At 40.5% G+C, this 23,878-nt stretch overlaps 2 protein-coding genes across 2 annotated transcripts in view; both read left to right on the top strand.

Moving 5' to 3' along the window:
* Positions 1-1,417: 1,417 nt before the first annotated feature.
* LOC144983764 (uncharacterized) lies at positions 1,418-17,939 on the top strand. Its single transcript, XM_078931044.1, has 3 exons — positions 1,418-1,537; positions 1,613-2,599; positions 16,544-17,939. The coding sequence occupies exon 3, from the start codon at positions 17,096-17,098 to the stop codon at positions 17,741-17,743; it is 648 nt and encodes a 215-aa protein (XP_078787170.1). The 5' UTR covers positions 1,418-1,537; positions 1,613-2,599; positions 16,544-17,095; the 3' UTR covers positions 17,744-17,939.
* The window catches only part of opcml (opioid binding protein/cell adhesion molecule-like), a 315,760-nt gene continuing 295,395 nt past the window's right edge, over positions 3,514-23,878 (top strand). The window contains exon 1 of the mRNA XM_078931040.1: positions 3,514-3,897. Coding sequence (XP_078787166.1) covers positions 3,837-3,897 — 61 coding nt within the window. The 5' untranslated portion in view covers positions 3,514-3,836. The remainder of the gene's footprint in view (positions 3,898-23,878) is intronic.

Below are 23,878 nucleotides of genomic sequence, written 5' to 3'. Positions count from 1 at the left end.
GCGGTCCGGAGTGATCTTCTGCTGGGAACTTGACGTGCCGCGGGGCAGAGACCAACTCGCTGATGACAGAGAGTTTGCGCCAGTGTTGCCAGATAGAGTCACAGTTTTCCAGCCCAAAAGTCATCTGAAAACACCAGACCCAGCCAAAAACCGCCCAACACAGCTTTTGTTGATGTTTTTTTTTCCGTACTGGACTGATTGGCAAAATAAAAGTTTTTTCTAAATAAAAGATAGTTCAGACTAATAATAAAATGTGTACACTATTGAATAGTTCTTCAGCGGGCCGCCTTCTTCCATTCATTTGCTTAACCCGCTCTATCCCCGCTATAACCTGCGTCCGGCTCTTTCATCCTTGTGCGGCGTTGGAGCGCCCCGTCTATCGCATTTTGCGCTCTCTGTGTAGGACAAACTGAGGAGCGCGGGGAAACCAACTCTCAGCTGCAGAGGATGTGAACAGGTAGAGAGGAAAAGCAGGTAAAGAGGCGGAAGAGGGGCTTTGGCTTCAAACTCTGTCAGAGAGATGGAAACACGGAGCGCCAATATCAAACTAATTGCAGAGGCGGTCATGGCGAACAAGCAACCGGAGGTACTTTTTCACATCTTTTACTATATTAAAAAAACCACTCAAACGTTTACTCTATGTAACCGGAGAGCGCCAGCATAGTCAGATGAACTCCCCCGGTAACTGGTGGTAAAAAAGATGTTAGAAAGTAAGATGTTGCATGACAAACCATTGCCATTCATTGTAAAAACCATTCTCCTGTGCTAGCTGTGCTAACTTAATGTTAGCAGGTTTTATTTTTTGTTTCATTTTATGACATCATCGTATAAAAAAAATTAAAAAAAACAATCCCCCATCCTTGTCCCTGAGGCATGGGGTCAGCTTCCAGCCCGATCCGCAGGTCTCTGAGAAGACAATTCTCCTGGTACGTACTCGGCTCACAGGGTTAATGCTGCCAGAGTTGTCCCACAAGCCATCTGTTGGGGTGTCTGCATTTGCAGAAGATGTAACAGTTTTTGTAAGGAACCAGGGGGACGTTGATTCTCTTTGCAATATTCTGGATCTATTCCAGAAAGCTTCTTCAGCTAAGGTGAATTGGGGTAAGAGCATGGCTCTACTATTGGGACGTTGGGTTGGCTCCACATGTACATGTACATTCCATGTACGCTCATGCCCAATAATGTTAAGCTCATTTGACCAGGAAGAGGTAAAGAATAGTTATCAGTAATTGTGAATTCGACATATCTTAAAGGTGATATGCATGTCATCAATACAACTAATTTTTTATACTACTTTCAGCCTGGTGATGGCGAATTCCCCATATCCCATATCTATTTATGAACCTAACCATGCATGCCAGTTCCTGTGGAGAAAGGTGAACCCTTTTCCGTAGCTTAAATATTGTTTGTGTAACATTAATTACATAGCACAGTTTGGCATTACCTCAAATCCCCTGCTTTTTCATCATTTCCACAGGTCTGACAGGAGTCTCGAAACTAGCACTGCATCCGATACAGTTTCTGACAAGATTTCTTGGTAAGTAAAGATACACTGTGAAATTGTATAAAATGCTTAAATTTCTTGCTCCAAATCATTTCATTTTCTGAATAGTGAGAAAGATGTACATTGGATTGCTGCCCAAATTTACCACACAAAAGAGTTCAGCCTGTGTGTGGCACGAGAACAGTGGGTGGAATGGGGTATGATGCTATGGAAAAGACAAAAAAGAAGTTCCCCAATCAATCCTCTTGAAGTTACCTTTCTGGGAGAGTCTGGAATTGACACTGGGGCACTACGTGTGGAGTTCCTGACAGGTACCTATGCTTGAGTAATGAGGCAACAGTTCATTGTTATTATAATTGTTGTGCATTTCTACACATTTCTGTCTAATCTACTTGAATGTCTTTTTACTTGCGTTTCAAAGTTGATTTCTGGGAATGCTGACAGACTCTTTGAGGGTCAAGAAGGGAAAGAATGTTCCCAAAGTATTCCGTAAATGACCTTGACAGTGGCCTCTTCAGGTGTGTAATGTTGTGTCAAGTTCTTCCCAGGAATTTGAAATGAAATAGTGCAGTGTAGAGGCCTTCCTTCATGTACACTGAAACATATTTAAATTGATACAATTGGTTTGAATTTTTCAAACTTTTAGGTATCACCTTATAAATGTCCCATTGCATTGAGTGTGAAAGTGGTTTTCTGTGATAGACTGGTCTCCCATTCAGAGCAGAGGTGGCTAACCCTTGTCCGTAAGAGCTACAGAGAGACTAAGAGATACAGCCTGTTCTTATGCTTTCCTGCTTCAGCACCACTGTGATACAAATGGCGATGTCAGTCACAGACCTGCACTTACCTTTATTACATGTTGTCTATGGCCATTTATTGGAATCAGGTGTGTGGAAGCAGGGAAACAGAAAACATGCTGGATTGTGGCTCCAGAGGGCCAGGGTTGGCCACCCTTGCATTCAGGGTGTACTCCTGCCTTTTACAGTTCTGTGTGTGTTTTTTAAGAGTTGCAGGGGAAGTCTTTGCAGTAAGCCTGGCCCAGTGCTCCAGTTCCATGTTACCTGCAAGAATGGTGATACCAGTTCTTGGAAACTGGTGAGCTGATGCCCATAGCCAAAGACAACATATTTGACTTGGAGTTGCATTCAATGATTGAAGCTGTAAGCTCCGTTTATTGTTTTATTTTAATATTTAATTGAGGTTTTAAACATGTTTGTTACTAAAAACACCTTTTTTACAGATTGAGGTGAACAATATAACCAGCTTCATAGATCAAATTGTTTATTGTGGTTACACATGTCCAAAAAAACAAGGAGCGTAAAGCTAGCATAATCAGGTTTGTTTGTCTGCAAAAACAAAAAGGTTTGTTTTTATGCAATGGCAGTCATCGAAAAAGCTTAAGAAAAATGTAGACGCCACATTTTTTGGACATGTTCTCTGTTGGTGGGCGTGTCTCATCTGAAAAGTGCAGAGGCACATTTTTGTAAACATGCAGACTAGCATAATCCTGGAATGAGTGATACAGAGCAGAGACAATGTTAAACACACTAGCAAAAACATGCTTATTATGGTTTTATTCCCCTTATTATTGCACAAATAAAGATGCATAGAAATAGTAGTTTAAAGATGCATAGAAATAGTAGTTATGTTAAATTAGGTGGTGGTTTTAAAATTGAACTAATCCTGTATTTCTGTGTTGGTTTCTGTAAGGGCCAATGTCTTGCATGCCTACAAAAAGCTCTTGACACAACACTATTTGGATTCTGGTGCAAGCTTTCTCTTTCTTGAACATTTTTGAAAAATGCACATTTCCAAATTTTTTTACAAATTTTGCTCTCCAGATCACGTGAATTAGTAAATGGGGTGCTAAAACTGGTCACACAGAATTTCAGTTCTCTGTCAGTTCTTGAGTCCTGTTCTGCTGAGAGCAGAGAGAGAGGGAAGGGTAATGGAAGAGCCAGACAAAGACAAAGGGGATGGTAAGTAGACAGAGCTCAGACTGTTCATGAGTGAACGGCAGTAACATCAGCCAGTGTGTGCAGAGCACAGCCTGCCCTCCCCTTACTTTTCCTTGAATGTTGCAGAGCACTGGTGAAGAGAGGGAGATCGAGTGCTGTACGAGAACCCGTTTTCTATCCAAGTCCTTATCATTATCTGGTACTGTTGTTGGATAGCAAACAGCTTCAGAATAATGCAGGGTTGAACAAGAGGTCAAAGTGACAAAGCTAAGACTGAAACAAAAAGAAGAGTGAAGATCTCTGGGAAAGCCCTGCTGTGGGAAATATCTGAACATCTACAGCAAACAGACCAGGAACGGTACTTTTTGGGAAGCATGTGCAATTCACTATATTTCATCATTTTGTCAGGGCTATTCGCTGTGCTTGTGTTCCCAGGTAAGATTGCTTTTATTACCACATCTATCTGTGTGCATCTGCATGAGTCCCTAGCTGTAAGGATCATATAGTGGGGTGCACTGCCGAGATGTTGCATAAGGCTCTACTGCTTTGTAATGAGGTCTGTCTGAAAACTTTGTGTCCAGAGGCTTGTCTCAGTACTCTTAGTACTAGTTATTTTCAGTATTTAGTAAAGTACAAAGTAAAGTCTACTTTTAAAGTTAAATGACAGATTCTCTATCAATAACTTGACACTTAGATACCAGAATATATGGATCTTTAAACAGATGAAGTTAAACTGCAGCTTTAGCTGATGTGAAGAAAAAGGGTATCATGCATTGGGGATTTTCTTTTACTATTTATGGTTCTGATGCAAATATGACCTGCTGTCCTTTAGTTAGTACTTTGAAAAAAAAAACAAAGAAGTGACTTAAGGGGCTCTGTGACGAGGGCTTTTTAAAGAGTTGGGTTTCCAACTTGAGCATTTATGATGACTGTCCTTGCTGTGATCTTGTTGATAAACAAGATCCTTTTACACCAGGAAATATGCAAATCTTCCTGCAGAGATGCAGACATTTTTTACTAACAAAGTGCAGATAATGAGCAGTATTTTTCTGCAACCACCAAAGGGTCATGGAAAAATAAAATGTTGATAATCATCTCCAAAATACAAGCAGTGGCTATTTTTTTGCTTGTTTGATTGTGTTTGGAAGCAAAAAACAGCCAGAAATGTCACGTCACTTTTTGTGTGCAGTCCATAAAATACTTATAGTCCCTCTTCCATCATTTTTTAATATATTGTAAAGTGTTCCCAGTGGTCTTTTAATTATACGAGTTTGCTATTTTAAGACAAAAAGCTGTGTTATTTTCTAGGACTTAGTTTCTGCAGAGCGGCAGGAGTTCATCAGAAATTTCCCTCTGACTTGTGAGCAGGACTGTTGGCTCTGTGTCAGCCTTCCCTCAATTCCCATTATGTTTACACTCTCATCCGCTAGCCTACAGCCCTTCACAACCCCAAACTAACATGAGCAGTGCAACAATAACGGCGGGCAATATTAGAGCAATATTAGGGCAATATTAGAGCTCCGCTGCCGAACACTGGCGCCAACCTAGAACCACCAGAGGGAATGTGGGTTCAGGGTCTTGTCCAAGGATGCTTCAACACATGGGAAGACAAGACGGGAATTAAACCTGCAATTTTCTAATTAAAGGTTGAAAGCCCTATCTCTGCACCACGGTCACCTCAAGTAATAAAGAAATACTTAGAAGTGCAGGTTGATGATTTTTTTTTTTTTTTAATTATCAAGAATGTTCTCAGGAATGCTTTCACATGTTCCCTTCATGTGAACCCTGACCCGGACATGTTCCTGCCTCACTGTCCCACACATTTTGGGACTCCAACAAAATCATTCCCTATTGTAAAAAAAAACCTTTGAAATATTGTCTCTAATATTTAAGGTTAAACTTCCATTGGACCCTATAGCAGGATTATCCATAGTGCCAACTGCTGGAACTTGTTTAAACAGTTAAGTTAAGTTAAGTTAAGTTAAGTTAAAAAGTTAAGTTATGTTACCCTATTGGCTACACGTCTAATCCTACTTAATTGGAAAAGCAAATTTCCCCCAACACATCTTCAAAGAAACATAATACAAAACTTACATTTAGAAAAGATTAAATTTTCATTGAGACAGCAAGAAAACCTTTTTTATGAAACATGGCAACCATTTATTGATTATTTCAATGGTATATAGAAAAGTCGACCTCTACTTAAACAATTAATAGTAAAATTTGCAGGGTATTTTTTTTTATTTTTTATATTGTATTGCTTGTATCGTTTGCCAGGAAAAAAAAGAAAATAAAAAGAAGAGAATCAACCTAGTTTTTACCTTTACTTATCAACAATACCCTTTATATTACTGATAAAGGCCTACAATTAGACTGTTTATACAATTCACTGCTCACATTATCCCTATAACAACCAAAAAAATGATTTTCTATTGCTTATTGCCTTGGGTGAACATTCCATACAATCAGTGTATTTAAAATATGTATTCAAATGTTCTCTACAAACCGGAAATGTGCAATAAAATAGTGGGGATAGTGTAGTCTTTTTTTGTGATGTGTTTAACTTACCTTAAATTGGTTATATTATATGTTTGTTTACTAAAAAAGAGAAGAATAAAAAAGAAATGCAGGTTGAATCTTTAAGTACTTTTTAATGTCCTCCATAATGAGAAAAATGCTTCAAGAACGTATAAAAAATACCAAACACAATTTTCATTAGAGTGGCTCTTTAAGCCAAATTATACCATGGTCCAATTGAATACTCGATTCTGATTGGCTGCTGGGTATGAATTAAAACCAGATAACCGCATGGTGAAAAAAGAAGTTCCAGTCACCTAGCTTAAATGTTTTGTATCACTGCGCCGGCTTCTTTAAAACAACCTTTAGCTTCATCATTTGGACAAAAACAAGCGGTAAGAGATGAACTTTCTCTCTGAACTGATGCTTTATTCAACCCATCGGGACAATCAGCATATATATATCGCCGAAAATTGACTGCAGCGCTGGTGCTGCGCGACGCGGACTATATGTTACGTATGTCACGTAACATATAGTCCGCTTTTTGTGAGAAAAGCGATCCAAATCGAAAAAAAAAAACAAGAATTAAGGACTAAATCCTGGTTAATATGTATTGCTTTTGTAAGTGACCATGGTATAAACGGGTTAATGGCCTTCGAAGTGTGCGGTTATTACTTTTTAACGCACTTCGCGGAAGCAACCGTCCGACACGAAGGTTCAGGCTTCCACGGCGTTACTTATAGTTTTAGAAAACTGAAACTAAAACCAAGAACGGTGGAATGCAAGCAAGAACTTTACAGAACTTTACTACATCTAAAACGTATTATAAAGTAACAGAAACAAGCAATAGTTACAGTAACTGCAAACAGAAAGTTGGTGTTAAATGCGACAAAGCAGAAATAAAAAATGAAGGTGTTATTAAACTAAACACTGAAGCAGATAGATACAAATGTAAAAGAACAAAATCTCTCAGATTGAAGCCTCTATAAGAGGAAAACTAAAGTCAAACAATCCATCAATTCACAAATAGGGGTGTCACGTCATATTCTTGCACTAAGTAATTACAAATTAGTGTGTTATTTATTTTAATCTCATTAATCTTGTTTTTAATCTATAACCATTGTCCTTTTCTCAAATACGAAAAAACATAGGTCCAAATGTTTTCTTGCATGGACATTTTATTTGAACTGGCTATTGTAAACCAGTTAAAATTGCTAACTGACTGGTAACTGGTTACTCGTTACCAACTACCAGAAGTAAAGAATGATGAGGTTGGTCTAGTGAAGGGTGGGGCCACCCATGTAAAAAGAGCTCCTGCTTGAGTGGAGTATTAATGTTATCAGCAGCTTGGTGATGCTAAACAGCTGCATTTCTGCTCATTTGTTTTGCAGATGGCCAATTTGTGAAAATATCAAAACATTTACTTTTTTTTAATTTTTAAGTAAACACTTAAAAGATCTTTTGAACACTTTTTTTAAACTTAGCTGGACCTAATTTTTTATTCATTATTTCAGAGGATTTCACCCCTGACATGAACAATTATTTATTAGGAATAATTAAATGTATTTTCTATTATTTAAGAAAATGTTATGCAGGTTGATGCTGGATTAAGTTTAGATAGTTCATTTAAATATAGCAAATAAATAAAATTTGAGGTATGACACAAATTTTCAACAGGAGACGTCTTTGGTAAAAACAAAAACTCATCTCAAGGATGTGGATAGTTTTATTTATGCAACACAGTTATTTCCAGTATTTACTCTTAAGACTGCCAAACTATTCAATCACTAAAATCACTCATCTGAGCTTCAGAAAACTCACTATCAATACAAAACTCAGTGTGACTGTCTTTTCAATGTAGTGCCCATTGCTTAAGTCTAATTGAGAGGAGCTGCTGGCTTCCCTCTTGCAGCTGCATCACTGGTGCCCAGAGGTGCATTATGAGTCCCATTAATATCTTTATCCCTGCTGCTCGCATCATCTGTAAGGATTGTGACAGAGAAAAACATTGTGACCAAATGAAGTGTTTTAGCTTCATAACCAAATTTTTTCTGTGTGGGTCATGAGATGGAACTCAAAGATCAGAAACATTTTCTACGTACACAACATAATCATTTCTCTCAAACGTTTCCCAAATATCTAAATCTGTCACAGTGAGCACTTCTCCTTTGCTGAGATAACCCATCCCACCTCACAGGTGTGTCATATCAAGATGCTGATTGGATGGCATAATTGTTGCACAGGCATGCCTTAGACTGGCCACAAGAAAAGGCCACTCTGAAACATGCTGTTTGAGAGTAAAGCAATGTTGTGGTGTTTTTGATACAGGGGGTACTTTCACTTTAATGAGACACAGTCAGTGGTTGAAATTAACACAAAGAGGCGTGCCCCTTTGCCCCAGCAACAACCAAAGCTTTGCTATGTCAGATGGAAAAACCCCTGGGGCTACAGGGAAAGTTCAGTTTCTGTATCGCTGGCATGGTATAACTTATCCCATGGAAACATATATCATGACTGATCAAGATCTCATTTTTTCCGGTGATTTTGGGACTGGATTTTTTGACAATAACATCAACTGTTACCGATCTAGGTTCCAACAAATATGGGGTAAAGGGAACAAGAGGCTACATCTATCATGCATTTCTTGAAAACCCTGAAATGAAAGGTTTCCGTTTGGGTAATGAACTTTTCATGGCAAACTTGTATTTTGCTGTTTATGCCCCTAGCACACCTGATCTCTCTGTTACATTAGGAGATGAGGATGCCTTCAAGGAACATCCATCACAGATCAGAAATTTACCTGTTTATGCTCAGGGCTTTCAAGGATAACTACTGTAGAAAAACAAACTTTCATTTTACAGATGAAGTTCCAATCCGTTGAAAAGCCTACAGGGTGTCACCGCAAAAACAGCAAATCAATGCTGAACATATAGATCAGATGCTTAAGACGGGAATAATCGAGCCATCTCAATCTTCATGGGGTTGAATCACTCAGATTTTGTGTGGATTAATGGAGATTCAACAATAAAACTCATCCAGATACTTATCCAATGCCCATTATTCATGAGTTAATTGAATTCATGCATGGTACACAAAGCCAAAACTGCCGTCATTACACCTATAGTACTTTATCAATTTCGGGTCGTGCCATTTGGATTAAAAAATGCTGGTGCAACCCTCCACCGCTTGATGGAAAAAGTTCTCTGAGAACTGAAAGGACAGACTTGTTGTGTTTACATAGATGACGTTATTGTTTTTCCCCCAATCCTGAGCAACATCTAAAAGATCTGAAATGAAGTTTTTTAGAGACTTGATCGTGCTCAATTAACTCTCAATCTGAAGAAATTTCTTTTCTTCCAGACGCAAACAAAGTTTCTTGGACATGTGGTGTCAGGACAAGAGGCCATAAGAGCATATCCTCACTCACAAATACTCACAAATCTTAAAGCTCTTCAGCGTTTTCTTGGAGTGGTGGGATGGTACCACAAATTCATTCCACACTTTGCCGACATAGCAGCTCCCTTACATCGTTTGAAAAGACAAAACGTGAGATGGGAATGGTTTGCAGAATGTCAATTAGCTTTTACCCGCCTAAAAGAGGCATTAACAAAAGCTCCTGTCGTAGTACATCCAGATCATTCACTGCCTTTTGACGTTCACACTGATGCCAGTGAGGTGGGGTTTGGAGCAGTGTTGGTCCAAAGGACAGAGGAAGGGGAAAGGTGGTTGGTTATGCATCCCAATGTCTGAAGGGAGCAGAATGTAACTCCACTTCAGAGAAAGAATGTCTCGCAGTGGTTTGGGCAGTGGAAACGTGGAGACATTACTTGGAGGGAGTGGAGTTTGTCATCTTTACTGACCATTCTGCGTTGACTTGGGCATTCAATTGCCCTAAGACATCTTCGAGACTGACCCGATGGACTTTGAGATTGCAACAGTTCCAATTCAAAGTCAAATACAGGAAAGGACTACATAATATTGTGCTGGATGCTTTATCCAGAGCTGTTACCACACTTGCTCCAAATGAGTCCTTTGTGGCTCTACAGGTTTCCGCTTGTTCTGCTGATTTGCCAACTACTTTGATGGACATCAAAGAAGAACAAGAAGAAGATCCAGAATTTCTCTCTTTGGGGGAGCAAGCCAGACAAAATCGCACCTTAGTTGGAATTGGATTTGTGTATATTCAAGGGCTCATGTATCGGCATACTCCTGTTAAAGAAGGAGGGGATAAATAGCAACTTGTAATACCAAGGTCTCGTACAGACACATTCCTGGACTATTTTCACAACAATCCACTGAGTGGACATTTGGGACGCCTGAAGACCCTTCTGAAGTTGTTAGAGGTGGCATGGTGGCCTACAGTCAGAAAGGATGTCTGGACCTATGTTAAATGTTGCTCTGTATGTCAAAAATACAAGCCCGATAACAAAAACCTGGCCAGTCTGTTGCAATTAACGACAAGCGAGGAACCATGGGAAAAAGTGGGCATAGATTTTATTGGCCCATTCCCTAGAAGCAAGAACGGCAATGTATTTTTGTTAGTAGTCATAAACTATTTCTCAAAATGGGTCGAGCTTTCTCCTTTAAAAGATAGTAAAACCCATCGAGTTATTGCAATTATTATGAAAGAATTGCAATAACGTGTGAAATGTTCACACGTTATGGGGTTCCAAAGAAGCTTATTTCTGATAGAGGCCCTCAGTTTATAGGCCGAGAAATGAAAAACCTTTGCGGGTGCTGGGGAGTAAATCACAAATTTACCACTAGTTATCAACCCCAAGAAAACCTAACCTCAACAAGGTTCAAACAGAACGATCAAAACTATGATTGCCTCATATGTAGGAAATCAACACAACACTTGGGACCAATGGGTCAAAGAATTCCGATACGCCATAAACTCTTCAGTTCAAGAAGCAACTGGAAAATCTCCTGCTGAGATAACCTTAGGGAGAGTGCTTAAAGGACCTTTGAAACGAATGATATCATCACTGCCTTTGCCAATAGCCCAGCCTACACTCTTGTAGAAAGACAACAGAATCTCATAAATTAAGTCAAGCAGAGAGTGAATAAGTGTCAGTCTAGACAAGCCCGTTACTACAATACCTGGCGGAGAGATGCTCAGTTCCAGCCGGGCAACGAGGTCTGGATTCAAGCTCATCCTCTTTCTAATGCAGCTAATAGTTTCTCCGCCAAGCTTGCGCCCAAGTGGACGGGACCAGCACATGTGGTGGCACATGTAGGGGCCCGTAATTATCAAATACAGTGGGAAAAAACAAAGAAAAGTGACAGTGTTAATGTGGTCAACATGAACCCCTATTTCAGAGGTAAAACTTCCATGCCGTTGACTGGGGTGGGTTTGTGACAATGTCACATTACACTGATGTTGTGCAAAACACAGTGGAGGAAAATTGTTTTGACATGGTACCGTCAGGAATTTATGTTTTGTATAAAAAAAATGTATGTATATATTCCTGCTGTGGATAAAAGTGGTTGCCTGTTTTTTTTAATGTAAATTACTCTTCAAACGAAAAATAATCAAAACTAAATAATTGGGGAACTTCATCAAAAGACTATATAAGGGGGTGCCAGCCCAGCTGACTTCCTTGGAAACGCCAGTGAGGAGTGTGGCACAAGGATTTCCCCTGTCATACTTGCAGACCAGAATGACAGCTCCACAGGTGGATGTTTGGAGTGAGTTCTTTTTCGTACGCTGAAGGCTTTAATGGAAAAAGGAAGAAACCCACTGGAGCCGGGTCGTTAGATCAACGGAGGAAGCGTTACTGGGAGCCCGTGATTCCCACACCAGGACGTGCTTTGTGATCAGGAGGAGGAGGGTTTGCCGAGAGGCCACGTCAGAGATCCTGGATTTAACCTGGTGAGATCGAACCATACTTTTTTAAATTACTGGTATACCAGAACATAGCAATCGCATTAGGGCTATTTTTTCTTTTCTTTTTTGACTCTCCTCATATTTTGGAGTTTCCGGAGTGGAATTGAACTCTATTAGTCTGACTTAAGGCTGAGCACGCCTCATCTAAATGTTTGCTTTTGAACTGAACCAATGATCATTTTGTTTGAACTCTGTGTGGAATGACGAGTGGCAGTAGCTCGATGGTTGAAAGCAGAACAATTTATTAACGTTCTCCAGAACCGCACATCATACCTGTCTGCCGTAAATCGCACTGTCGCACAGTGTCGTGAACAAACAATTTTGAGCTGCATCATTCATTATATGACATCTCCCCTTTTTTTTCAAAATAAAATAATAAGTAGAAAACATACTTCAACATGTGTCCATGTTGTAAAACATTTGTGTATTAAACATACATTAAAATTAGATTTTCTAACCCAAACATTTTCTTTGAGAATAATGTCTATCTTTCTGCAAACTTAGCACATAGAAAACCAATGAGTTATATCGCTACAGGAGACACGCCCACTTGGGAAGGCGGGCCGATGATGGCGGAGCGTGACACCATCTTGGTGAGGTCGACAGCGCCCACATGACAATGATTAGGATTAGCTGCAGATTTGGACTTTTTGTCAGTTTAAATGTGTTTAGACAAAGTTCTGACCAGAAGTTTTCATCTGTGCTGATGCTCAAATCTGCATCCCATTTTGTTGTTTTGAAGTGAAATTTTATTATCTAAATCACATAAAAGTTTGTATATTTTAGAGACGGTTGTATTCATTGAAAATTTAATCAAAGAGGTAACTGCTTCTGGTAGCTTTAAATCAATGTCTTTTTATTTAAACTTTTTAGTAATAATTGATTTAAGTTGCTGATATTCCAAGAAGTTATTTATTCCATGTTTGTCTTTTAGTTCCTGGGGAGTTATGAATCTTCTGTCAATAATTAGGTGCTCTAGTTTTTTTACGCCCCCTGCTTGCCAAGCTGGGAAGTGTATCATTTTTTTGTTTATAAGGATGTCTGGGTTGTTCCAGATGGGTGTCATTTTGCAAGGTTGAATTGATGATTTTGATATTTTGAGAAATTCCCACCAGGCTATTAAAGTGGTGTTTATATTAACACTTTGAAAACAATGCTGTTTTTTAACTGTTTGGCAAATAAACGGTAGATCTGACAGATTGATCTTTCCACATAACGCCTGTTCCAAGTCTAACCATGAGTTGGTTTCTGGATTATTTTTTAACCATTTTAAGATGCATTGTAATCTATTTGCAAGAAAGTATTTCTGGAAATTAGGTAATTCTAATCCTCCACAGCTTTTTGCAGATTTTAAAGTTTTTAGACTAATTCTTGCAGGTTTATTGTTCCATAAAAAGCTTGATATGGATGAGTCTAATGTTTTGAACCATTTTAATGGCGGTTGTGTGGGAATCATTGAGAACAGATAATTAACTTTGGGTAAGATTTTCATTTTAACCATGGCTACCTTGCCCATAAGGGACAGAAGCAGGTTGGTCCAGCGTGTTAGATCGTCCTGTATGCTTTTCAGTAATGGGGTGTGGTTTAGCTGCACCAGTTCTGATAGTTTGGGGGAAAAATAGATTTCCAGATATTTGATATTTCCTGATTCAATTGGTATTGTGACTCTTTGCTCTGCAGCAATCAGGAGCTTCCAATTTACTCTGTCAAAAGCTTTTTCAGCATTCAGCAATAGTATGGCCATTTCCTGTTTTTTCTTTTTTTTTTTTTATTTGGGTAGTGAAAACATAGTCAGTCATGAAAAATAGAAAATCAAGATGTTTACAAACCCATATTTCTTTTTAACATCACAAACCAACACAAACAGGCAGCAGATTGAAAAATAAAATAATAATAAATAAAATAAAAAAAATCAACCTTAATCACCAGCGGCAAAAGGCTAGTAGGTGTTTTTTTTCTCTTCACATTTTACCAGAACAGAGTTCAATTCAAAGAAAGATTAGTCTTATGCAGAACTGGTTGCCAGACTTTTTTGAACTCCTCAATGTTGTCATGAAGGGTATGCCTTACTCTTTCCAGAGGAAGAATCTTCAAGTCCTCTGTGTACCAGTCCTCCATGGTCGGAATTTCCTTGGAAATCCAGAATTTCAGAATGGTTTTTCTTGCTACAAACAGAAGAATTTCAACCAGCTTGGCGTTGTGTTTGTACCTAGTGCCATTCACTTTAGTGCCAAGAACACACTGAAAGGTTGAAAGTTCCACACTATATCCCAACAGTATTTTCACTTCCTTTTTTATTTCAATCCAGTATTTTTGTATCCCACTACATTTCCACAGCATGTGTGCATATATACCTATTTCACTGTTACACTTGCAGCAGGGAGAGCCTAAGTCCAGTTTGCTCCTCAAAAATTGTGTAAAATGGAGTCTCAGTCATAATTAGGGCCCGAGCACGGAGTGCAAGGACCCTATTGTATCTGTTAGAGTTATTATTATTAGGGCCCGAGCACGGAGTGCAAGGACCCTATTGTAATTCGAATGTTTATTAGGGCCCGAGCACGGAGTGCAAGGACCCTATTGTATCTGTAAGAGTTATTATTAGGGCCCGAGCACGGAGTGCAAGGACCCTATTGTATCTGTTAGAGTTATTATTATTATTATTAGGGCCCGAGCACGGAGTGCAAGGACCCTATTGTATCTGTAAGAGTTATTAGGGCCCGAGCACGGAGTGCAAGGACCCTATTGTATCTGTAAAAGTTATTAGGGCCCGAGCACGGAGTGCAAGGACCCTATTGTATCTGTTAGGTTTATTATTATTAGGGCCCGAGCACGGAGTGCAAGGACCCTATTGTATCTGTTAGGTTTATTATTAGGGCCCGAGCACGGAGTGCAAGGACCCTATTGTATCTGTAAGAGTTATTAGGGCCCGAGCACGGAGTGCAAGGACCCTATTGTATCTGTTAGGTTTATTATTATTAGGGCCCGAGCACGGAGTGCAAGGACCCTATTGTATCTGTTAGGTTTATTATTATTATTATTCTTCCGACTTTTCCGTCGCCTTTTTGAGGCCTATAACATACCCCAAAACTCACCAAATTTTGTATACACATCAGGAGTCGCGAAAAATTTCATATTTTATAGGAGAACGGCATAGGTAAACAAAAATGGCTCGATAGCGCCACCTGCAAAATTTGTTTTCGCGAGCACCTCCATATGCTTTATAGTACAAACCTGATTTTAACAGGGCATGTTCATCGGATAGAAACTCCAAACTTTGGTTTTGTAAACTAGACACATGTCCGATGTTAAATTGCAAAGCTTTTAAGTTTTTATGGATGTTTGTGACCATGGCGGCGCGTCAAAATTGGAGGTCGTTTCGAAAACACGCCATGAAAAGAAAAATGGCCATTACTCAGCCATGCATAATCCAATCTGATCCAAAATTGATGTGCATGATTGTAGTCTGACTCTGAACACATCTGCAGTGAAAAAATCTGGAAAAAGTGTAGCGCCACCTGCTGGCAAGAGGAAATGACATGTTTTACTTGGAGCATCACTACTCCGAGTAGGATGAGCCGACACACCTGAAAATGACGTCCACCTGTTGAAAAGCCATTGAAGTTTACTCTGACAAAAAACCATAACTTTTAATGCGGGGGTGTGGTCGTGACAGAGCGGCAAAGTTGGGCATCTCGCTATGCACACAAAAGTTGCTCTCACGTGCACATTCCTTGTCCAATCTCACTGAAATTCAATGGATATGATGAAGCTTCTATTCTGAACCCATGGATATGACAATCTTGGACGAGCTCTATAGCGCCACCTAGTTATTGCATTGGGCACATTCTGCCCTGTATTTTCTCTTTGCTTTGTCCGATGTGCATGAAATTAAAACTGGAGATACTCAGAAGGGTCCTCTCTCATCATGTAAAGTTTCATGGGTGTACACCTGACGGTGCCTGCGCAAGCCACCACCAAACAGGAAGTGGTCGATTATGTGCACCCAAATAATAGAAATTTATTATAAATCAGCCGTTTGTCTCAGGAAGCTGAGATTTCAGAATTAGATGCCTTTAATAACCTCCAGCTTTGATATGTAACACTATAGGGTCTACGAGAAACTTCATCACTTGATTTTTTTAATGAAATTTTGGACTGAACAAAGATTTTTAGCATAAATTCTGTTTAGGTTATCAGCACCAAGAATTCAACTTTCATAGGCATTTATGTGCTACTGCTTCCTAAAAAAATTCAGAATTATTGAAGTTACAGGTGAACTTTTAGACATCATTTCATCCAAAAAGGTCCGAAAACGTCTTTTTAGGCAAAACTGCAAACACCTATTTTTTTGCATAACTTATCTTTCAAATATCAGCACAAAAAAATTAAAAACGGTAGGGATCTGTGTTTGCTGCCTTCCATATTTTTTTCAGACTTAAAAGTGTAACAGATGATTTATAAAAAATCCTTTTTCATCCAAAAACCTGTGTTAAATCTGTCTAGACTCCAAACAAACATTTTTTTATGGTAACTTATGTTTCAACAATCGACACCAATTTTCACAGACCTATAGCTAAACATGTCCCATAGCTACCTGAATATTTTCATAGCTATAAAATGAACTGGTCATTCTAACATCTGGCATTCTAACATCTAACATCTTACATGTCAAAGCCTCTCTCAGCCTGGCTCTGCTGAAGGAGTCGTGTTACAACCCCGCCCCCTCCTGCTGGGACCCCTGCTATGTAAATTAGCAAGCAGTGAACAAAGAGATGAGGAGTAAGAATGACCATTATTCAGGCATGCATAATCCAAAGACAGCCAGTTAAACACTGAAAGACATATTTTTTCGGTATGTCTTTCATACATCTTTAGTATTAAAAACTCTCCAAGATGAATGTGCCTGACTCCACCTGCAGGTGGATCACAGACTTCCTGACGGACAGACAGCAGTATGTGAGGCTGGGGAAGCTCGTCTCAGATACTCGGACCACAAGCACCGGATCCCCCCAGGGCTGTGTCCTTTCACCCCTGTTACTCTCCCTGTACACAAACAGCTGCACAGCTGGTCACCTGTCTGTCAAACTCCTGAAGTTTGCTGACGGCACCACACTCATCGGCCTCATCTCTGACGGAGATGAGTCGGCCTACAGGAGTGAAATAGCCAGGCTGGTGTCATAGTGCAGCGCTAACAACCTGGAGCTTAATGCTCTGAAGACAGTGGAGATGACAGTGGACTTCAGGAAGGCCCCAGCCCCCCTCCCCCCTGTCATCCTCTGTGACTCCCCGGTGACCTCTGTGGAGTCCTTCTGCTTCCTGGGAACCATCATCAGCCAGGACCTCAAGTGGGAGCAGAACATCAGCTCCATCACTAAGAAGGTCCAGCAGAGGATGTACTTCCTGAGGCAGCTGAAGAAGTTTCACCTCCCTGAAAAGATGCTGGTAGACTTTTACACCGCCATCATCGAATCCACCCTCACGTCCTCCATCACAGTCTGGTTCGCTGCGGCCACGGCCAGAGACAAGGCCAAGCTGCAACGCGTCATCCACTCAGCAGAGAAGGTGATCGGCTGCCACCTCCCGTCTCTCCAGGAGCTGCACATCTCCAGGACCTGGAGGCGGGCAGCCAGGATTGTAGCCAACCCCTCTCATCCAGGACATAATCTCTTTCGGCCCCTCCCTTCTGGCAAGAGGCTCCGGTCCATCAGGACCAGGACCTCGCGCCACAAGAACAGCTTCTTCCCCACTGCAGCCAGCCTGCTGAACAGAACCCCAACTCCCCCAGGTGACCCCCCCCCCCCCCCCGCCCACCAAAGGACTGTCGGTGCCACTTACAGGCCCCACCATCCCAGCCCATCTGTGCTCCCACTTTAATTCACCTTACTCTACTGTATATAGTGTGTTGTTGTTGTTAACTTAATTTTTAACTTATTCTTAATTGCACTATACACCAAGTCAAATTCCTCGTTTTGTAAAGTGCGCTCTACTGAACCTGGCAATAAAACTTTTTCTGATTCCTGATTCTGATTCTGATTCTATTAATCATTGTTTTTTATTCATTCAAAATGCAATTAAATCAATATTTTATCTTTTTTCTTTTCCTTTTTCTTTTTTTTTTTATCTCTTATATCCTTTTTTATAATCAATGTTTGAACTTCTTTTCCTTTCTATTGTCATGGTTTCAGTTTGTTGTCTTTTTTTTCGCTTTAGTTCTTGTTCTGTCTTGTTTGGTTCTATTTCCTGTTTTATTTTGAAAGGTTTCCTGTCTTGTCATGTTTCTTGAGTTTTACTTCCTTTGGTCCCCATCTGCCCTAATCGTGTTCACCTGTGTCTTGTCTGCCCTGTCTGTATATAAGTCTTGTCTCTGCCTTCCTCCTGTGCTGGTCCATTAACTTCTGCTCATGTTGATCACGTCTTCTTGTCTGGCGGCCATGTCCCTTGCCATGCCACAGTAAGTTTTTGTTTTTAGTTTTGTCATCCTGCTCTGCAGCGCTTTTTGTTAGTTAAATAAACCCACTTGCCCTGAACCCGTTTGCCTCCCGTCTCTGCGCCTGGGTCCTACCTGCTCTCGAGCCTCCCCCCCACACGACATCTATACATCCAATGAAATTAAACTACAAATCAACAAACACAACTGATAACAAATGTCTCTAAAAAATGATGTGTATATTTGCAGAACCTTAAAAACACCAAACAAATAACAAATGCTTCCCAATTAAAGCACAAAAAATGGAACACAAAATGTAAAACCCAAGTTAGAAATTGCAATTTGAAAAAGATACTTTTTTCAGCAGCTTTTCAAAATCAATCACCAATTCTACTCTTCTGTGGATGAAACAAAGTACTCCAGAACAATGAAGCCATTTCTCTAAGTCTCTCTCACCTTCAGTTTTAAACAAGGTCTGTGAAAATCCACCATACATTGGTCACATGAACTCAGAGACCTGCTAAAAGTGCACAATTGTAAAAGCTCTTTTATATAGACAACTGTTTGTTTGCTTAGAGCTCTAAATATAAAAAAAATGCTTTTCTATCACCTAGACACAGATGGAGAACCATATCAACTGGATTAATAACAGGGTGGCATGTTTAGACAACATGAAGCTGTCCATCACATTTTTGACCTAAACATGTAAACACATCCTTGGCTCTGCGGTTAGGAAATGGTAATTGGGAATCTCTTCATACCAGGAGCCAGCCTGAACATTGGAACATCACCACAGTGCCCATCCAGACTGGGACAGCAACGGGGTCCACTTCACAGCCGTGAGGCTGCTATGTTTAACTCCAGCTGTCCCAGCAAGGGAGACAACTGCAGCAACATCCACTGACCAAGCTGGCAAGCCCTGGCAGAAAAGATCCCCACAAGAAAAACACTGGCTCAGGCAGGCTGGTAAAAAAAAAATAGTTTTGCCATTGTCTTGCAGCTCGCAGATCAAGTGGTTTAGTTTTCCAGTAATGTCAGTCAAGAATACAAGTTCAGATTCACCATATTCATATTCACCATATTCAGCAGATATCTCCACCAATAGCACCTTAAAAATCCTGTTCTGTTTTGCTTTGCAGCTGAGTTTTTTTTTATGATTTTCACAATAGGAGTCCATTGTGTCCAGAGCCAATCACTTCTGCACATAAGGCCTACTGGTGAATGACGCAGCAGTAATGCAGACATTTTGGAAAGTCTGGGTCAGCTTTACAGCTTACAGTGAGTGATGAAACCTGTCTGCAGTTACTGCTACTGGCTTTTCTAATGGTACCTTTTTCTGCACAAAAATTCCTTCACCGTGTTATACATTTCAACTCCTCTTGTAGTTGTCTGTTAGGGCAGATGTGTCAGGAGTTCTTCTCTTGTGGAAACCAAAGGCTATGCTGTACTGTTGCCGTCCACAGACTCATCACACTGGACGTAAACCCTCTGCACTTTGCAAGATCCCGGTCCAGCTAATTGGCCAAGTTATCAGACATAGCTGACACTCATCTAGACATTGTAGTGGAAATTGAATGAGTTCTATTGTTCTCATTCTTAGGAACAGTGATAGCAATTATCATCATTGCTTGTTTCTTAATCTGATAAAAACCTTCTTCTACTTGATGAGAAATTGAGCAGGTCTAAACGAGGCTTAGATTTAAGAATTTTTTTCATGCTTTATGCATAAGTCTTTGTCCTTTAAGGAAACAGATTACAGTCCCCCCCCCCCCCCCCCCACAGGCTGCTGTCATATTAACATTATCTTGGAGCTCCAGAATGGACAAGAAAAAACAACGAGAATGGCTCGAGCAGGGCATTGCTCACGGGGTGGTCGCTCGTGCCAGGCGGTGGCACGTGATCGGGCCCGCTAAATGCTACTTGTAGCTTTAATTATTATTATTATTATTCTTCCGACTTTTCCGTCGCCTTTTTGAGGCCTTTAACATACCCCAAAACTCACCAAATTTTGTATACACATCAGGAGTCGCGAAAAATTTCATATTTTATAGGAGAACGGCATAGGTAAACAAAAATGGCTCGATAGCGCCACCTGCAAAATTTGTTTTCGCGAGCACCTCCATATGCTTTATAGTACAAACCTGATTTTAACAGGGCATGTTCATCGGATAGAAACCTACAAAAAAGTCTCTTGGGACCAAGCTGTCAGTCGCACAGGAAGTCTGATATTTTGATGACAATATGTCATTTTTGCTGTATTTTGGTCATTCGCAGGCCTCGCTCTAGAACGAACTCCTCCTAGAGATTTGAGAGTAATGACTCCAAACTTTGGTTTTGTAAACTAGACACATGTCCGATGTTAAATTGCAAAGCTTTTAAGTTTTTATGGATGTTTGTGACCATGGCGGCGCGTCAAAATTGGAGGTCGTTTCGAAAACACGCCATGAAAAGAAAAATGGCCATTACTCAGCCATGCATAATCCAATCTGATCCCAAATTGATGTGCATGATTGTAGTCTGACTCTGAACACATCTGCAGTGAAAAAATCTGGAAAAAGTGTAGCGCCACCTGCTGGCAAGAGGAAATGACATGTTTTACTTGGAGCATCACTACTCCGAGTAGGATGAGCCGACACACCTGAAAATGACGTCCACCTGTTGAAAAGCCATTGAAGTTTACTCTGACAAAAAACCATAACTTTCAATGCGGGGGTGTGGTCGTGACAGAGCGGCAAAGTTGGGCATCTCGCTATGCACACAAAAGTTGCTCTCACGTGCACATTCTTTGTCCAATCTCACTGAAATTCAATGGATATGATGAAGCTTCTATTCTGAACCCATGGATATGACAATCTTGGACGAGCTCTATAGCGCCACCTAGTTATTGCATTGGGCACATTCTGCCCTGTATTTTCTCTTTGCTTTGTCCGATGTGCATGAAATTAAAACTGGAGATACTCAGAAGGGTCCTCTCTCATCATGTAAAGTTTCATGGGTGTACACCTGACGGTGCCTGCGTAACAGGAAGTGGTCGATTATGTGCACCCAAATAATAGAAATTTATTATAAATCAGCCGTTTGTCTCAGGAAGCTGAGATTTCAGAATTAGATGCCTTTAATAACCTCCAGCTTTGATATGTAACACTATAGGGTCTACGAGAAACTTCATCACTTGATTTTTTTAATGAAATTTTGGACTGAACAAAGATTTTTAGCATAAATTCTGTTTAGGTTATCAGCACCAAGAATTCAACTTTCATAGGCATTTATGTGCTACTGCTTCCTAAAAAAATTCAGAATGATTGAAGTTACAGGTGAACTTTTAGAAAACATTTCATCCAAAAAGGTCCGAAAACGTCTTTTTAGGCAAAACTACAAACACCTATTTTTTTTCATAACTTAATCATCATATATCAACACCATTTATTTTTTTAAATGTAGGGATCTGTGTTTGCTGCCTTCCATATTTTTTTCAGAAGTCCAGGTGAAACAGATGATTTTAAAAAAATCCTGATTCATCCCAAAACCTGTGCTTTTTCCGTCTGGACTCCAAACAAGTGTGTTTTAAAATTACTTATGCTTCAAAAATCCACACCAAGTTTCACACGCATATAGCTGAACATGTCTAAATGCTTATTGAATATTCTTTACAGATGTAAAATGAACTGGTCAACTGTAGGATGTCATTTCCTCTTACATGCTTCAGGCTTTTCCTCATGCTGCAGTTTGTTCCTCAGCCTGCTCTGTTGCTGGAGTCAAATTTCACCCCCCCCCCCCCCCCCCCACACACACACACACACCAGCTGCCTGTTTATATGCTAACTAACCCAGAAGTGAGGTGACAATAGTTTAGACACAAGAGGGAGGGCAGACTGCTTTTTCATTTGTTTTGTATGTCTTTCATAGATTTTTATGAATAATCATTGCTTTTCTAGTCATGTAAAATGCAATTAACTTAATATTTTATCTTTTTTTTTTTACAAACAAAACATATGAATGTGCTCCAAAACAAAACCCAACTCTCAGTACAGTTCTACAGATGTAACATAAGACTTAGACAGTAAATGTCTCTTTTATCCTTTTTTAATCAATGCTGCAACTTCTTTTCCTTAATATAAATCCAATGAAATTAAACTACAAAACCAAAAAACACAACCTATAGCAAATTTCTCTAAATAAATTATGTGTATATACAATATGTAGCACTTTTAAACAAAATAATAACAAATCCTTCCAATACAAGCACAGAAAAATGGAACACAAAATTTAAAACCCAAATTTGAAATGGCAATTTTAAAAAGATAATTTTTTCAGCCTGCTAAAAGTGCACAATTGTAAAAGCTCTTTTATATAGACAACTGTTTGGTTGCTTAGAGCTCTAAATATAAAAACAATGCCTTTATGGACGTGGCACGGATGGCACGGATGTTCAGCAGGGTAAACCCCAGGAAAGCGGCGGGACCTGATGGAGTTCCCGGAAAGGTTCTGCGGGCCTGCGCCGATCAACTCTCCCAGGTCTTCACAAAAATCTTCAACCTGTCGCTAGCTCAGGCTTTCATCCCTGCTTGCCTGAAGTCATCCACTATCATCCCGATACCCAAAAAGTCCTCATCCACAGCCTTCCTCACGGACTTCCGCCCAGTTGCACTCACTGCTGTCATCACAAAGTGTCTGGAGCGGCTGCTCCTGGGACACATCAAAGACTCCCTCCCTCCAATCTTCGTCCCCCACCAGTTTGCTTACAAAGCAAACAGATCAACGGATGATGCCATTTCCATCACCCTCCACACTGCGCTGAGCCACCTGGAACACAGAGACACCTACGCCAGGATGCTCTTTGTGGACTATAGCTCAGCCTTTAACACAATCATTCCTGACATTCTGGTCAACAAACTGTCTGAACTAGGACTCCACCCACTCACCTGCACGTGGATCAAGGACTTCCTGACAAACAGACCACAGACAGTCAAACTTGACCCCCACCTCTCCTCCACCCGGACGCTGAGCACAGGCTCCACACAGGGATGTGTGCTGAGTCCTCTGCTGTGCACACTGTACACAGCAGACTGCAGACCAGCCCACACCAGCAACACCGTGGTGAAGTTTGCAGACGACACTACTGTGGTGGGGCTGATCTCTGGGGACGACGAGACGGCCTACAGAGACGAAGTCCTGAAACTCTCAAGGTGGTGTCAGGCTAATAACCTCATCCTGAACACCACCAAGACCAAGGAGATCATCCTGGACTTCAGAAAAAACAGAACAGATCCACCCCCACTCTACATCGATGGAAACTGTGTGGAGAGGGTCCACAGCTTCACCCTCCTGGGCACCACCATCTCTGCTGACCTCACATGGTCTAACAACACCATGACTGTCATCAGGAAGGCCCAGCAACGCCTGCACTTCCTGAGAAAACTTAGGAGGAACGACGTCAGCCAGGAGCTGCTGGTAACGTTCTACCGCTCAACCATTGAGAGCATTCTGTCCTATGGCATCACAGTGTGGTTTTCCCACTGCACTGAAGCAGAACGGCAGAGTCTCCAGAGAGTGGTAAAGACAGCGCAGAGGATCATCGGCTG

The sequence above is a fragment of the Oryzias latipes genome, chromosome 14, assembly GCF_053564925.1.
Source record: "Oryzias latipes strain Hd-rR chromosome 14, Olatipes_Hd-rR_3.1".
NCBI lineage: Eukaryota > Metazoa > Chordata > Actinopteri > Beloniformes > Adrianichthyidae > Oryzias > Oryzias latipes.
This window is presented reverse-complemented; position numbering and strand designations above follow the sequence as displayed.